The sequence below is a fragment of the Bubalus kerabau genome, chromosome 2, assembly GCF_029407905.1.
Source record: "Bubalus kerabau isolate K-KA32 ecotype Philippines breed swamp buffalo chromosome 2, PCC_UOA_SB_1v2, whole genome shotgun sequence".
In the NCBI taxonomy this organism is placed as follows: domain Eukaryota; kingdom Metazoa; phylum Chordata; class Mammalia; order Artiodactyla; family Bovidae; genus Bubalus; species Bubalus kerabau.
This window is the reverse complement of record NC_073625.1, coordinates 183,559,557-183,576,588: the sequence shown is the minus strand read 5'-3', so window position 1 is coordinate 183,576,588 and position 17,032 is coordinate 183,559,557. Positions and strand designations below refer to the sequence as shown.

The window sequence follows — 17,032 nt, the reverse complement described above, 5'->3', positions numbered from 1 at the left end:
TGACAAAGGAAGAGAGAATAAAAAATGAAGAGGTTGAGTTCAAGTTTGTAAATGTCAAATTTGAGGATGAAGATAAACATTCAACTAATGATATCCACCAAGGGCTGGAAATACAGGACTAGCTCAGATAGAAAGTGAAGAGCATTGAAATGAACTTGGAAGTTACCAGCCTATAGATTATAGTTAAAAATAGAAAGGATTGTCAGATTTAAACTCACTTTAAAGGGATGATCACTTTGTCCTCATAATAGATTTTCAAATATATTTTCTATGTTTTTAGTATGTGCCCTTGTTTTAACAGTTTGCAAATTTGCAAGAACTTACTTCAGTGAATGATTAATCAATCTCTTAAGATTCTTTCTGGCACTTCTAATTCATTTCTCTATACTCGTGTGTGTGTGTGTGTGTGTGTGTGTGTATGAAAGAGAGAGAGAGAGAGTGCATGGACACAGATGTGTCTCTAGTGCTAGAAATGAAAGAGATTTGGAAGGAAGCAAGATAACAGTTACCATCTCACAGAGAAACCAGAAGTGAGACTATTTACCAATAACACAGTCTTATTTAGACAAGTTTATGAAAGGGACAAAAGTGCTTTTGAGTTTTGGGTAACTATTATTTAAGACCTGCAGATCATTTATCTTTTCCCTCAATTTTAGAATTCCATTCAGCTCAAAACACATTTGAATATTTTATTCAAGTCACTTTATATCTAATGGCTGCAGCTTCTTTAGTTCTTTCAACTAATAAAAGACATGATTTCTCTTTTTCCTCAGTTGCTATACCTACCTTTCAGGAACTGCCCTCGTTTTCAAGAACTTCAGAGTGAGACTTTGATATCAGAAGAATTCCAGAAGAGGCTACATCCTTATAAGGTTAAAAAGAAAAAAAAAGTGTCATTTACTGGCATACAGAAATAGAAATTCTGGGCCAATTTGAATATTATCAAAATATCCTTCCAAAAGTTACCAATTTAGAAAAGTACAATAGTACCTGTTTCTCCACAGTATTCCCAACAGTGCATAGACAACTTTGAGGATATTTGCCAGTCTGTAAGTGAAAGATGATATCACTAGAAGCATCGCTTCCAAAATCAGGACTGAGACAAGAAAGCCCAGTATCATCACTACTATAGAACACTGTGCTGCAGTATTCTTCTCTTATGATGAGTGAGCTTTGGATATCTTCACCTAGTTAAATACCCTTTGTATTTTTTACTCTGCTCACATCACCTGACCATTTTTCTTTGGGGTATTGGTTTTCTTCTTTTCATAAAGTTTTAGGAGCTTTCTCTATTTTAACTTTTTTTTCTGGCCCTCTTTTTGTTTGCACATTTTGGGCTTCCCTTGTGGTTCAGCGTTAAAAATTCGCTTGCCAATGCAGAAGAAGAGGGTTCAGTCACTGGGCTGGGAAGATCCCCTGGAGGAGGAAATGGCAACTCACTTCAGTATTCTTGCCTGGGAAATCCCAAGGACAGAGGAGCCTGGCAAGCTACAGGCCATGGGGTAACAAAAGAGTTAGACGTGACCTAGTGACTAAAACAACACTGCTTGTTTATGGTTTTGTCACATGGCTGTATTTGTATATTTATAGTCACATTGAGAAAGGCCTTCACCACTCCTAGGTTACAAGGAAGTCTGCAATGCCTCTAATTCTACTATAGCTTCATTTCTATATTTACATATTGAATCCATTTACAGTTTGTTCTGGTATTAGGTGTGAGGTATCTATCCTGCTAAAGTTTTTTCCCAGAAGATTACCTAATGGCTTTGTCACTGTTTATTGACTAGGGCATCTTTCCCCCCACTATTTTATATTAAAATTCCCATATGACTATTTCTAGAATTTTTATTCTTATTCTTTCATTTTTTTAAACCAAATCACACTGTTATAATTATTAAAAGTTATATATGCTTTAATATCTAAAGGGCTGGACATTCCACATTTTCTATTTTTTCTGAGTTTTCATGACTATGTTTTCACTTACCTTTTCAGTGTTTTTAGTGAAAGTGAAAGTTACTCAGTCATGTGCAACTCTTTGTGACCCCCATGGTCTAAACAGTCCATGGAATTCTCCAGGCCAGAATACTGGAGTGGGTAGCCAATTCCCTTCACCATGGGAATCTTCTCGATCCAGGAATTGAATCCGGGTCTCCTGCATTGCAGGCAGGTTCTTTACCAGCTGAGCTACCCTGGAAGCCCAAGGAAAGCCCAGGGAAGTTTTTATTGAGATCATATTAAATGCATAAATTAGGGAGAATTTGAAACTTTGTTGCAAATTTGTATAGTCTTCCTTTCCAAGAACACAGAATATTTTCCTATCTGTTCTTATCTTCAAAATCGTTTTAAAAGTTTTCTTCATACAGATTTTTCTGTTAAGTTTGTCTCAGGTTTATAATATTTACAAATAATAATGGCTTACCTCTACTTTTCCAATATTTGTATTTCTGACTTATTTTGCCTATTTGTATTGGCTGGTACTTACAGTCCAGTACTACATAATAGAATTGGTAGTGGGCTTTCTTGTCTTAGTCCTGATTTTAGCAGTATTTCCCTATTAAACATATTGGCCTTTAGACCAGATAGAGATATTTTTATCAAGTTAAGGAATTAGTTATCTTTCCTATTTTCTTGAGTGTTTTTCAGTACTGATGTTTAATTTTTTGAAAGGTCTTTTCAACATTTTTAATACAATTAAGTTACTTTTCTCTTGGGTCAATTACTAAGATTAATTATATTCATAGATTACTACTACTGAACCATCTTTACATGTCTAGATTCAAGACTCTTCCTTTTTAGTATGATACTGAATTCTTTGTTAAGAGTTTACTTAGACCTTTTGCATTGATATTCAAAGTAACTTCAGACTATAGTTTTCTTTTCTAGCCAGTCTTTGTCGGTATCAATGCTTACAAAAATTTTTTGGAAGTTTTTTTTTTTTTTATTCATATGCTTCAGACTAGTTAAAATAACACTAGAATAACTGAAGATTTGTTTCGCTTTGTTTTGTTGGGGGAAGTTGGGGGCTCTTTAATAATTATTTCTGTTTATTTTATGGAAATTCATTTTGGTTAATATTGACAAATTTTATTTTCCTAGAAAATATATGCATTAGCCAAACAGTATCTTCCAAAGGCTTCCCAGAAATTTCTGTTAATTCCTTGAATAGATAGCTGACCAATGGGTCTCATTGCCATGACAATCTAAGAACAATACAGAACCTGGAGAAATGTTTGCATCCCACCCAAATCTCACACTTATAGCCAGAACTAGGCCCCGTTTCTGTTGTGTTTTCCTGGGGTTCTTTGACCTGAGACATGGTTTCCTTTCTCACCTTCCACTCATTTACATATGAGTTATAGTTCACCTATTTCCAAAATGAATTTGGAGCAGTACACCTCAGTCTGATCCCAGGACACACCAGGAACATGTGGCTACTGCCAGCACGTACCCACAATGTTTAATGTAAAAATGAGAAATAATTAGTGTTTGTAAAAATCTTTGGGTTGGCATTATTATAGCCAGGATTACTAGTGTACTTGTATGTGAAGAACAGCAGTTCCCTCTGAGGGCAAGTTTGCCTCACAGGGACCCTTTGTCAGTGTCTGGAGACATTTTGGGTTGTCACCACTGAGAGACTAGGGGTGATATGGCCTCTAGAGGGTAGGATGCTGAACATCCTATGGTGCACAGGGCAGCCCCCCCAAAAAAGAACTGTCTAGCCCAAACATCAATAATGTTCAGGTTGAGAAACCCCAATATAAAAAATTTTTTTACCTCTGTGTGTGTCTCAGGATTTTATAGAAGTCTTGCCAAAACTTACAGGATACCATGACCAGGATCTTCTTGGAATTTGGAGTAAAGTCTACGACCCTTTATTTTGTGAGGTAAACATAAAAATATCAAAGATTAACATGCAATCTGATTTGATGACTTATGCCTATTTTGAAGCAGATGAATACATTTTCCTTTGCTTGTATAAGATATATTACATAGCATTTGACATTGAAATATAAGTCAAGACTTATTTATATTAACTTAAGAATTCTGGCTTCTCTCTGTTAGTTATGTATTCACCCTTTAGAAAATTGTAAGCAAAATTGCTTTTCTGTGCCATGCCAGTTATTTTTCAGTCGCTTAGAAATGCTGGGTTCCTGTCATGGACTTTAATGAAAAAAGCAATATTGTTATACTTTATTTAAAGATTTTATAATGTTTTATAAAAAGAAAAAAGTTACCTGATTTCTGGATATAGAAATAAACAAGCAAAATTTGAACCAGGCTATTAAAATTGATCTATCAGGAAAGAATCTCCCTCTTGCTGTACAATGCATGTGAAATCATCTTTGTAGCTAGATAAATTACTATTTTTTTTCAGGGTTTCATGGTGTTTTTCTCAGTCATCATGCTCCACCATAATTCTGTTTTCCCAACCAGTTCACTGAATCTTGGGGCAAAATTCTGACCAGCTGCCTGACTCCTAGCCACTTCTGACTTTGAGGGCATTGTGAGTGTCTAAGGAGCAAGTTACTTTCAGAATTCCAACTCGATAATAAATGGTACCTGTTGCCCTCTTCCACGTTAGAGGTCATTGACCCAAAAGCACATTCAACGTTCCCAATATTTTCAGTGTATCATCAGCATCTGTTTCAAGGAAGACTTTTTAGTCTTATAAAAGTCTTCAATAAAAACAAGAGCCCATTTTCTGGTTCAAGTCTTGGGGTTTTTTTTTTTTCTTACTACAGTTCAGTCTGAGCTATTCTGCAATATGGCTAAGGTATTTTACATCTCTCTCACTTAATTGTTCTGTAGGCTACTTCACTTTCATTTCCTCTTTCATGAACTCTCCCTCTCTCCCAAGAAAGGCTAGACACAGTACTTCTCATGGGAGAAGGAGGATAAAAAGTCAACAAAGAGGATAGTCAGAAATAAAATACACATTTTCTTCCTTTTTCTTTGATACAGGGTGTTCATAATTTCACTTTACCCTCCTGGGCAACAGAGGACACCATGACTAAGTTGAAAGAAATATCAGAATTGTCCCTTCTGTCCCTCTATGGAATTCATAAGCAGAAAGAAAAATCTAGATTGCAGGGGGGTAAGTATTTTTAAAAATGAGAGAAGTGCATTAGAATTGTTGCTGAGTGATCTGGTCTGATTAACAGGTCCAACTGTTAATCAGCTATGTGACCTTGAATTAGAATCATTCCACCAGCTTCTATTCTGCAAATTGGGGATAATAATACTACTCACTTCTTAAGTATTAAGGGTGAAAATGAATATATGTATTCCAAAGGCTTAGCACAAATAGTACCTAATACAGTCGAACATTATGTGTTATATGATTATCAAAATTATTCACCCTGGGCCTTAATTTTCCCAGCTGGAAAACAGAAACTTTGGGATAATGCTAAATGATACTTTTCATTCTTTCCAGATCAAAAAATCATGGATTTTGTATCTGAGTTCCATGAAAGTCAATTATGCCTGGTGGCTTACTGGATGAATTTTTCAAGTGGGAGGGAAGGCAAAAGTGGCCTGTTTTCTTGAAATCCTTGGTTGTAACCACTGTTAAAGTTAATACAATGTAATTTGCAGGCTGATTATGCCCTGTTGATTAATATGTATTGCAATTGACAAGTTTATGACACTGCTCAAATTTTTTAATTGGTGTTAAAAGGTGTTGACTTTTCAGTGATGCCTCTTCTCAGCTGGATTTGACCTGTTGTAGAACAGGACATCTGATCATAATACAATAGCCTAACCCTTGTAATCAGGACAGGTGGGTAGAAGAAAGAAGCCAGGACCAGGCAGGACAGGGATAGGTGCTGAGGCTCTGAGGGCAGCTGAGTAGCAGACCAAGACCCAAGAGGATATGACAGGTTCAAATGTGGTTCATATAGACATTAAAACTAAAGATGGAGAGCAAGAGGAAGTCCACTGTGCCAGGCTGTCATAACAATGAAGAAATTTTAAGCCACAGGAGATGTTCTTAGTCACATACTCCACACAATTTGAAGAAAACAGTATAATCAGGACTCCAACCATTGTTGGACCCTATTCACCATGAGGTTGGACAAATTCAACAGACCTCTAGGAGAAAACAGAGACAAAGTATCCTAGGGGTTGGACCAGACTGGAAGGATGTTCACTCAGGGCTGCAGAGCAAGAGAAAGAGTTTAAGTCACTAACCAGGAGAAGAGCTACAAAAGCTCATATAAAGAGTGAAGGAACCTGTAATAAGAACAGCTAATGAGGTCTGAAGTCAAGATAGTTGGGAGTAATTTCATATGAGGTGAACATAGTGCTTGGGGCAAGAATTTAGGGCAGCATCATAAACAAATGGTCAATCTGCAGGCCTGCTGTTACAGAGACCTGGTTGCAAGACACAGAGGGAGACTTGATGGAATGTACAAGTCCTCACTCCAAGCTTAGGCCATGACAGCAAGACTCAGCCCTTCCTTGGGGTTGGGAGAGCACCCAGAGGTGAGTCATAGTTGGAACTTGGTGTCTTAGGAATAATTAGTAGGCAGGACATGGACTGTGTGTAGGAACAGAGCCCAGGATGCAACTCATTCCTACATACCAAACAACCAAGGACACAGAAGGTGGAAGCTGGGCCTCCTTGACCACACAAGTACCAGGTCTCATTCCTGACCCAGCAGGGGCCAACAGTATGGTGGCCAAATACTTCAGATGGTGAAGACAGGACTCTGTTTCCCCCAACCTAGTCATGATGGGCTCAGGCAATCATCACCTCACTACTCAAGATGAAATCCATGGACCAGCAAAGTCAGCATCACCAAGCCTCTGACAAGAAATGCAGAATTCCAGGTCCCACCCCAGAGCAGCTGAATCTAAATCTACATTTTAATGAAATCCCATTAAAGTTTCAGAAGCACTTCTCTAGATGTAGGAGACAGTGAAGAAAAGGCCAGGGAAAGCCAGGAAGGAATCTACAAGAACCTATTAATAGATGCAGGGGTCTGTATCTGAATATAAGATGTGGGATTTTTTTTTCCCAACAGCTTTACTTTTTCCCTTTGACTACTAGAAATTGCATTTTGGGGAAGTCACCTTCTCTCTCTGGGTCTCAGTTTCCCCATCTGGTGAGTGCATTAAACTAGATTCTATCAGAGTCCTTCTCTAAGGTATTCTCTGGGTTTTAGACTCCAAAAGCTAGCACTCATATGCACACACCTGTCCTATTTTCTAGGGGAAGCTTCATAATTCCTGCCAAGTCACAATTTCAGCCTATTGTTCAGATCTGGCAAAGCAAGAGAGATTTGTCAACTATACACTTGTTGAGTTATAAAGCACCTGAACCTAATGCTGCAGAGAAAGCATGAACAGTTTGGTGACAGAGTCCCAAGGGAACATCAGGACTTTGACCAGCATCTTCTTACCTTTGCCAGAACTTCTGTTCCATCAGTCGGTTTCAAGGGTGACACTGTTCAATAATATCCTCCTCACCACCTTCACCACTACAACACCCCACCCCACCCCCAGCACATACACACACAAAGAAATCTCTAGACTAATTCCTAAGACTAGTTTAGGAATATATGCCTGGTCCTGTTTGTATTAGAGTTTCCCATGTGGCTCAGTGGTAAAGAATCTGCCTGCCAATGCAGGAGAAGCTGGAGATTTGGATTCAGTCAATCCCGGAGTTGAGAGGATCCCCTGGAGGAGGAAATGGCAACCAACTCCAGTATTTTTGCCGGGGAAACTCCATGGACAGAGCAGCCTGACAGGCTACATCCACAGGGATGCAGAGTCGAACACGACTGAGTGACTGAGCATGTGCATGTACCTGTTTGTTTTCATAGAAAGTGCTTCTTGCTGAAGACCAGAGGTTGGCAAGCTACAGCCTGCAGGCCAAATCTGGTCTGCTGCCACCTATTTTTTATTAGTAAAATGCTACTGAAGCTCAGTCACACTCATGCATTTATGCAGTATATTTAACTGCTTTTGTGCTTCCACTTGAGAATGAATGGTTGTGATGGAACACATGGCCCACAGAGCCTAAATCATATCACTTTTTTTTCCCTTTCTTTTTTTTAATTAATTTATTTTAATCGGAGGCTAATTACTTTACAATATTGTAGTGGTTTTTGCCATACATTGACATAAATCAGCCATGGGTGTACATGTGTCCCCCATCCTCAACCCCCCTCCCACGTCCCTCCTCATCCCATCCCTCAGGGTCATTCCAGTGCACCGAGGCATCCCTGTCTCATGCATCGAACCTAGACTGGTGATCTATTTCACATATGGTAATACACATGTTTCAATGAAGGTGAGGCTAGGATGATTTGAGAGAATAGCATAAATCATATAACTTTCACAGAACAAATTTACCAATTCCTGCTGTAGCCCAAGAGAGAGAAGTGAAGTTTGTATCCTCAAATAATGATATTTTGTCCAGTGTGTGTAGGTTTAATAAATTATGCACCAGGGATCTTGGGTGCTAGCTTATGCTACAGTATGGCCTAATAATTAAGAGGAAAGGTTTTGAAGCTGGACCTGCTGAGTTCAGAGAAACTCAGCCCCTCTGCGTACAAGTTGTGTGATTTTGGGCAAGTTGCTGAACTTCTCTGAGCTTCAATTTCCCTTCATATATACCTTGACTATTGGCCTGCCAGAGCCTGTAGGTGCTTATGACAATTACCCCTATTTTCTCCTGGGCCAAGCTGGGAAACCACCACAGAACCAAGAGCTGATCTATTCCATCATCAGCACTGAAGGCTGCTGTAAAGACACCTACTGACAAGGAACAAGGTGCTCACTGAACTAAATCCATGTCTAGCCATTAACTAATTAATTGATGTTAATTAGCTAAGTGTTATAGAGAATGCATGGTGGTCAGTGTAGAATATCTCCTTTCAGATATGCTGTGCTGTGCTATGCTTAGTCACTCAGTCGTGTCTGACTCATTGCGACCCTGTGGACTGTAGCCCGCCAGGCTCCTCTGTCCATGGGAATTCTCCAGGCAAGAATACTGCAGTGAGTTGCCATGCCCTCCTCCAGGGTATCTTCCCAACCCAAAGATTGAACCCAGGTCTCCAACACTGCAGGAGGATTCTTTACCATCTGAGCCACCAGAAAAGCACTGACAAGGAACAAATTGCTGATTGAAGGTGACTGCCTCTCATCACTCCCAGAAACTCAGCCACAGAGTTTACTTCTATTGTGGCCTGAAGTTCAAGATACAGTTCTAAAGGGCTTCCAGAGGCCAACCTGCCCTGGGGCAGAGGAATGCAGACCTATGGGAGATGTAGCCTCTAGCTCCCTCCATTCCTAGTTAAAGATGTCCCAGCAGCCACAGATGCCGATCATCTCCCTCCTTAGTTCATTCCTTTGTCCTTATGGTGGTACACAGACCAATGCCACAGTCTCTTCTCGCTGTTTTATGAGATTTTTGAGGACAGGAAGTGAAGTGAAGTGAAGTCGCTCAGTCGTGTCCGACTCTTTGCGACCTCATGGACTGTAGCCTACTACGCTCCTCCGTCCATGGGATTTTCCAGGCAAGAGTACTGGAGTGGGTTGCCATTTCCTTCTCCAGAGGATCTTCCTGACCCAGGGATCGAACCCAGGTCTCCCGCACTGTAGGCAGACGCTTTACCATCTGAGCCACCAGGGAAGTCCAGTCTAATTGACTTGTGGTAGCTGTTCAGTGTGGAGAAGGAAATGGCAACCCACTCCAGTGTTCTTGCCTGGAGAATCCCAGGGACGGAGAAGCCTGGTAGGCTGCAGTCCATGGGGTCGCACAGAGTCGGACACGACTGAAGCGACTTGGCAGCAGCTGTTCAGTGTGTGTTTCACAAAGTGGACCATACAGTCTAGGATTATAATCAATCTGTTAATATCAATGCCCTGCTCATTACAAAAGAAAACTGGTCATCCTCAAGGGAGGAGACCACAGTCAGTGTAGAGAGACGACCAACAAGACACAAGGAGTCCTCAGGAGATGGTGTGGAAGCCCCTGAGCAGCACCTCCTCAGAACAACACCTGCACCACAGGTGCCTTCAGCGTCAGTGTCTGCTGAGAAGATGGCGACTCTGCTCTGTGTCTGTTTGCCTTTTACCACCTTAGGAGCAACAGGGGCAAAGGGCAAACTTCCTCTACTGACAACAGTTGGAGGCCTAGATGAAATCTGAAGGTTCTGGCTGCCTCCCAGTAGTGAAACCTAGTGTAACCTGGAGCAATGGTCCACAGAACAGAGCCCATGCCCTGTGCAGAGATCCAGAGAACTGCTTTCTCCCCTGGCTTCACCCAGGTGTGGCTACTAGAGGGATGAAGACAGAGAGGTGTATGCTGCACTGTCATTTCAGACCTGCCCTGAGCAGAGCACTGGCTAACAACTATCTGGAAAAAGCCATCTGAAATTCCTTCCAAGTTCATCAACCTCCTAACTTGAGTTTTAACAAAATCTGGTAGAATCAAATCTGAATGTGCCAATCCAGCTCTCCTTCCCCAGTGAGTGAGCCACTTAATGGCTCTGAGCCTCAGCTTCCTAACCTCTGAATGGGGAATAGAAGTCAGGATTCAGTAAATAATGTATGTAAATCATGCTACTAGCACATAGCAGCGGAGTAGGCAATGGCAACCCACTCCAGGACTCTTGTCTGGCAAATCCCATGGACAGAGGAGCCTGGAAGCCATGGACAGAGGAGCCTGGAAGGCTGCAGTCCATGGGGTTGCTAGGAGTTGGACACAACTGAGCGACTTCACTTTCACTTTTCACTTTCATGCATTGGAGAAGGAAATGTCAACCCACTCTAGTGTTCTTGCCTGGAGAATCCCAGGGACGGGGGAGCCTGGTGGGCTGCCATCTCTGGGGTCGCACAGAGTTGGACACAACTGAAGCGACTTAGCAGCAGCAGCACATAGCAGATGCTCCAGCAAAATGAGTTCTTGCCCTCCCTTCTTAAGTCTTGAGAATCCTGACTCTCTATACGAATGAGCAAAAAGCTTATGAACTGAAATATAAGCCCACATTTGGTTCAGCTCCATTGTTGATCTATCTTCATAAAGGTGTCCTGATCAATGAAATCCTCAATCACATGAAGAGTGCAACTCAGCCATCAAACCGCAGAAAACTCATTATGTATTCTGCAGTAAGTATTCTGTCTCCATTCAACATCTGTTCAAGTGTGCAAGCTCTCTCAGGAGGGGCCTCAACTTCTTCATCATGATTTCCTTATCAAATGTTCAAAATTTTTTTAGTGAAATATATAATTCTGGGTCTCAAGGAATTTACAGTCTAATCCCTGATAGCTCAGTTGGTAAAGAATCCACATACAATGCAGGAGACCCCGGTTTGATTCCTGGGTTGGGAAGATCCACTGGAGAAGAGATAGGCTACCCACTCCAGTATTCTTGGGTTTCTCTTGTGGCTCAGCTGGTAAAGAATCCACCTGCAGTGCAGGAGAGCTGGGTTTGATCCCTGGGTTGGGAAGATCCCCTGGAGAAGGGAGAGGCTACCCACTCCAGTATTCTGGCCTAGAGAATTCCATGGACTGTCTAGTCCATGGGGTCGCAAAGAGTCAGACACAACTGAGCAACTTTGACTTTTTTCACTGACAAAAAAAGCAAGCATATAGACACCCAGCATAGCAGAATAGCAATGTCACACGAGACAATGAATTAGTGCCTTAGAGAAAGGAAACATCATTTCTGTTCCAAACTAAAATTAGAGGCAAAATAACAAAGGAAAAGAAGTAGAAAGGTTATAAGAAAAGCTGAGTGTACAGGACTTGGTGATGGACTGGAATGTGGGTGGAGGACAGTGGTATGGAAGTTAAGCCATGGATGAAGGTGGTGTTTCAAACGTTGATGACTGGAAGGAGGGTAGAACTATTAACACATGTGGTCATGGTCCAGGTGAATATACTGATTAGACAATTGGGTTTGAAGTGCCAGCAACATCCAAGTAGGAATCTTCAGATGGCAGAGGTGATAGGAAAAAAAGGGGGAAGGAAAGCTCCAACTGGAAGTTAGAGTTATATTTGGGTGCAGAAAGGAAAGAGAGTGAGATCTCAGAAAAGACATCCATGTTGGAGCAGCAGCCAGGGAAAGAGGAGAATTCCAGGGATGTACCGTGCACTGAAATGGGTGTCCATGGAGTCTGGGATGAGCCGGTAAACAGGACATGGAGGGCTGGGTCAGGCTCCCACCCACTTCTGCAGGACAGAGGATTTCTCAGATGTGGTCTGGCTGGTGTCATTCTGCAAGAAGATGAAAGAAGCAATTAAAGATAAAACAGAGTTTATTATCTGGGGTTCTAAATGGTATAGACTAGAGAAAAGTTTCATGGAGGAAACAAAGTGTAGTGCCTCTTAGAGAAAGATAGGCCTGAAATTAGTTGATAGTGTCAGGTTTTCTGGTTTCTAATGTGGTTTCTAATTGTAACTTGTTGTGTGACTTCTGGCAAGTCATAAACCTGTAACTCCTTTTTTTCCTCTAGTGAATTGGTTCTAACCCCTTTGGAGTATGTAAACACTGCCATATAGTTTAGGTAGCCAAATGTTGGGCCCATTTTATAGATATGAAAAGTAAGGATTTCTTAAGATTAGATAGCTAATCAATGGCAAAACTGGAATTGAAAACCAGTCCCCCATGCCTTCTGGCTATTCTAAAATAAACCTTTAGCAATTATTTTTAAGCTACACTCTCTACTTCCTTACATTTTATTCTGTATAAATGTTTGTAACCTCATATATTCTTCCCCAACTTTAAAATCACAGATGATATTAATCTATAGAAAACAAATATAATCTAGCATTAATGTATTCCAAGTTATTTTAAAATTTAATGAAAATCAATGAAACACACTAAAACAGAGATATGTTCTATGGGGTAGGCATAGGACAAAATCAGAAGACTTGACTCAGATTTACTTTCTGCCATTTTGAAGATGTATGACATAAAGTAAGCTACTTAATTCCGTCCCCTCCCACCCCCTTTTTTTTTCTTTTTGGCTGCACCACATGGCTGGTAGGATCTTAGTTCCCCAACTAGGGATTGAACTCAAGCCCTTGGCATCGAAAGTGCAGAGTCGTAACCACTGGACCACCAGGGAATTCTGCCCGAGTTACTTCATTTCTTTGGGTCTCAGTTTCTTCATCTTTTTAAAGGAAATACCTGTATGTATGTAAATCTCATTGCCTAGAACCAAGGAGATGCACAATCAAAATTCATCATTTCCCTCTCTACTTCTTAAGTCACTGGGGTTATGGGAAATTTAGTTGGATGAGAAACCACCATGGTACTCTATAAGTGCTTGTTACACACCTAGTGAATGTAAATTTGAAACAGAGATAAAAATCAAAAATGTTTGTTTCAAAATCTCTGTAGCATGACACTACTGTAAGTGGCCTGCAGATGGCGCTAGATGTTTACAACGGAATCCTTCCTCCCTATGCGTCCTGCCACATGATGGAATTGTACTTCAAGGAGGGGTAAGTGTCTAAGCGGTGTTTCTCAAAATTAATACCACTGGAAACCAGGTATTATCATTTGTGTTATTATTGACTTAAGGGTTGTCTTGTTTATTTGGTTGGTTTGGTTTTATATTCAGGGGGAAGAATGGTAACCGTATCTTTGCTTGGTCGTGACTCCTTTTTTCTTTATTTTCGTAAAGACTTTAATTGGGAAATCACGTACAGACACAGTAGATGAAAAATTTGATAGAACCACCCCCCATCAGCGACAGAAATTATGTTTTTTTAAAAAAGATTAAGGTATTCTAAGAAGGATGTAGACATTACACTCTTCCCTTGTAAAACACAGGGTGGTAGAAGATATCAAGAAAAAATCGTTTGTTGCTGGTTACAAGTAATGTTCTTTCAGTTAAAGACTTCAAACATATCCATGAAACTTATGGTTATTCATATCCACCAGGTAGGATTCTTAAAGTATTCCTCTGTATAGTGTCCACTACTTTGCAATCTGGTGTGGCCCTCCCCAGCTGACCAAGGCTTGGCTGAAGCCCACTAGAAAGGCCACGGTTAGAGAGACCAAATGTCCTAGTTTACCCAGAACTGGAGGGGTTCCCAGAACATATAAGTTTCATTGTTAAAACCGGTAAAGCCCTGGGCAAACCAGAAAGAGTTGGCCACCATAGCCAAGGTCTTAGCAAAAATTTGTGTCTGCTGTGACACTGGCATTCTTGTTGGGAAAAAGAGACCTCATGGATATTGTTGATGGAATAATCACAGTGCAAGAACTGAATTAGAGCAGGGACTCTAGAGTTTCATTTCAGGGTTAGCTGGGGAGGTGTATTTTGCTCTCCCCTCAAGGCATTCACAATAGCTGCAGTCAGGACCATCTGACTGCAGTTATATAAGGCCCTGTGCTCAGAAGAGCCTATGCTTGGTTTAACAATTCAGTGTTGCCATTTTGAAATTCTTAATAACAAGGTATCCTGCATTTCTTTTGGCAAATTTTGTAGTCCTGGCTGTAGGTTTCTGCTACCTGAATTTGTAGAATAGGAAAGTAGCAACACAGAGGCCCATTCTCAACCAAAATCTTCACTGCTTACAAAGAAAGTGAGTTCTGCAGCTAGGGAAAAAGTATGTTCATTCTTCGTTGAACTTCTAACTGGGTGCCAAGCATAAAGAGATAGAACTAAAATGTGGTCTTTAGCAAGCTTTGCTCTCAAATATCTAGAGTCAGAATGGAGAGATGATGCCCATAACATGGAGGAAATCCAAACAGGGCCAAAAATGGGAATGCAAAGACGTGGACATCAAGTGCTCTGGATGGAATGGGGAGGGAGGAGGGAGGAGGGTTCAGGATGGGGAACACATGTATACCTGTGGCGGATTCATTTTGATATTTGGCAAAACTAATACAGTTATGTAAAGTTTAAAAATAAAATAAAATTAAAAAAAAAAAAAAGAAAAAAAAAAAAAAAGCCCTGCAAAAGACTTCCGCTTTGAAGACTGGCTACAGGCACAGAGTTAATAAATCCAGTGCACATTCCAGGATCAACTCTAGGAATAGGCACTGTCACGTTGGGATATGACAAAAGAAACTACCCACTTTTCTTGGCCTCTCCTCCCTGGTTTCTGCACCCAGTAGTCCTGAGCTTGTGTTTGTTTAGGGTGCTGCAGCATTTTGTCTCACTGAAAAGCTTGAATAAAATCACGTTATGAATTAAGTTTGGGGCATTTTTCATCTGAGAGACACTTACCTATAGAGAAAAAAGTAACCAAGGGTCACTCACAGGTGAGAAGTCAAATTTGTTGTTATATTGGGATTTTTTAACACTCTAGAGGAGTATCAAAAGTTAAACATGCTTACTTTTAAATTAAGAGCAAGGAGAATCCAAGTTAGCAAATACAGGTATAAAGTATATACCTGCAAATTAGATGATCCTGAGTGTAAGGTGATCCCACTTTATCCATATTAGAAAATAAAGAGAAAAAGAAAATTTTTAGATTTTTATTTACATTAAACAGACAAACTTTTAAGGCTGTAGATAAGGTAGCTAAATATATTCTAAAAATATTCTATTTTTTGGTTAAGTACATAAACTTAAAATCATATATAAAATAATTCACTAAGTTAAAAAATAGTGCTTCTTCTCACTTTCATATTTTATGAAATACTTTTATTCAAACTCTCTGTATGCACCTTAACTTGTATCTTACCACTCAAGCCAATTTTAAGTCCCCTAAAAATATTTTCCAAATATATTAATTATAAGGGTAATTTTGGCTGCTGCACAAATGAACCTCAAATCTCAGAGGCTTAACTCAATGGAGATTTCTTTCTCATTCATCTAACAGTCCAATGTAGATGTTCCTGGCCAACAGGAAGTGACTCATCCTTGGTGTGATTCACACGTGGTGATTTGTGAACTGGGGGGTTCCATCTTTTGGACCTACAGTTTTCAAAAGTGCCCTCCTCATCTGCAGAGAGCATGTAGGAAAGAATCAGAGGGTGAAGAAAGCAAACTGCTTATCAAGCACCTCAGCCCAGAAGGAAAATACGTCAGTTCTACTCACTAAAATTAGTCACTTGGTCCCTCTTAAGTGCAGAGGAGTCTGGGAAGTGTATTCACTTCTCAGCTTAACCTTATTTGATGGAAAGAGAATCATGAATTTTGATGAACTATTAGTCCTCTTTGCCATATTACCATGACATAAAGGGTACTGTCACTGAAAAATTTATACAAGATATATGTACTCATTTATACAATATTAGAGGAGTTTTTAGGAACAAATAAGTGAATATTTGTAATTACTACTTTTTATATGGCTTCTTGGGCTTCCCAGGTGGTACTGGTGGTAAAGAGGCCATCTGCCAAAGCAGGAGACATAAGAGACGCAGGTTTGATCCCTGGTTTGGGAAGATCCCCTGGAGGAAGACACAGCAACCCACTCCAGTATTCTTGCCTGGAGAAACCCTATGGACAGAGAAGCCTGGCAGGCTACAATCCATAGGGTCTCAAAGTGTTGGACATGACTGAAGTGACTTAGCACACATATGGTTTCTTAAAGTGATGTTTTTCAAAAGACTTGCTCGTAACAACATCCAAAAGTTGCAGTTGTGTGATTACTATCCCAAGAAGGATCTTCTCTCCTGTCTCTTCGGCAGGTGACTTCTACAGGGATCCTGTACTAGCTTTACAAGGTTGGTTTGGGACAGTGGTCCTTCCTTAAGCAATATATTGTTTTATGAAATAAAGTAGTGGGAGAGCCCGCCCCAACATCAGCAGATGTAAGGACTTAAGTATACACTCACCCTCTCTTTCAGAGGTATCATTTTTATGTCTTGCTCTATATTCAAGCACATTTGTTGTTGTTGTTGTTCATTCGCTAAGTCATGTCTAACTTTTTGTGACCCCATGGACTGTAGCACACCAGGCCTCCCTGTCCTTCACTATGTCCCAGAGATTGCCCAAGTTCATGTCCATTGAATTGGTGATGCCATCCAACCATCTCATCCTCTGTCACCCTCTTTTCCTTCTGCCTTCAGTCTTTCCCAGCATGAGGGTCTTTTCCAATTAGTCAGTTCTTCACA

The 17,032-nt window shown here is 40.4% G+C and overlaps 1 protein-coding gene across 5 annotated transcripts in view; it reads left to right on the top strand.

Moving 5' to 3' along the window:
- The window catches only part of ACP3 (acid phosphatase 3), a 59,087-nt gene that overhangs the window by 16,912 nt on the left and 25,143 nt on the right, over positions 1-17,032 (top strand). For all 5 annotated transcript variants that reach the window (XM_055569688.1, XM_055569691.1, XM_055569689.1 and 2 more), the window contains exons 5-9: positions 774-872; positions 3,792-3,884; positions 4,963-5,095; positions 11,036-11,118; positions 13,358-13,461. In XM_055569688.1, coding sequence (XP_055425663.1) covers positions 774-872; positions 3,792-3,884; positions 4,963-5,095; positions 11,036-11,118; positions 13,358-13,461 — 512 coding nt within the window. The remainder of the gene's footprint in view (positions 1-773; positions 873-3,791; positions 3,885-4,962; positions 5,096-11,035; positions 11,119-13,357; positions 13,462-17,032) is intronic.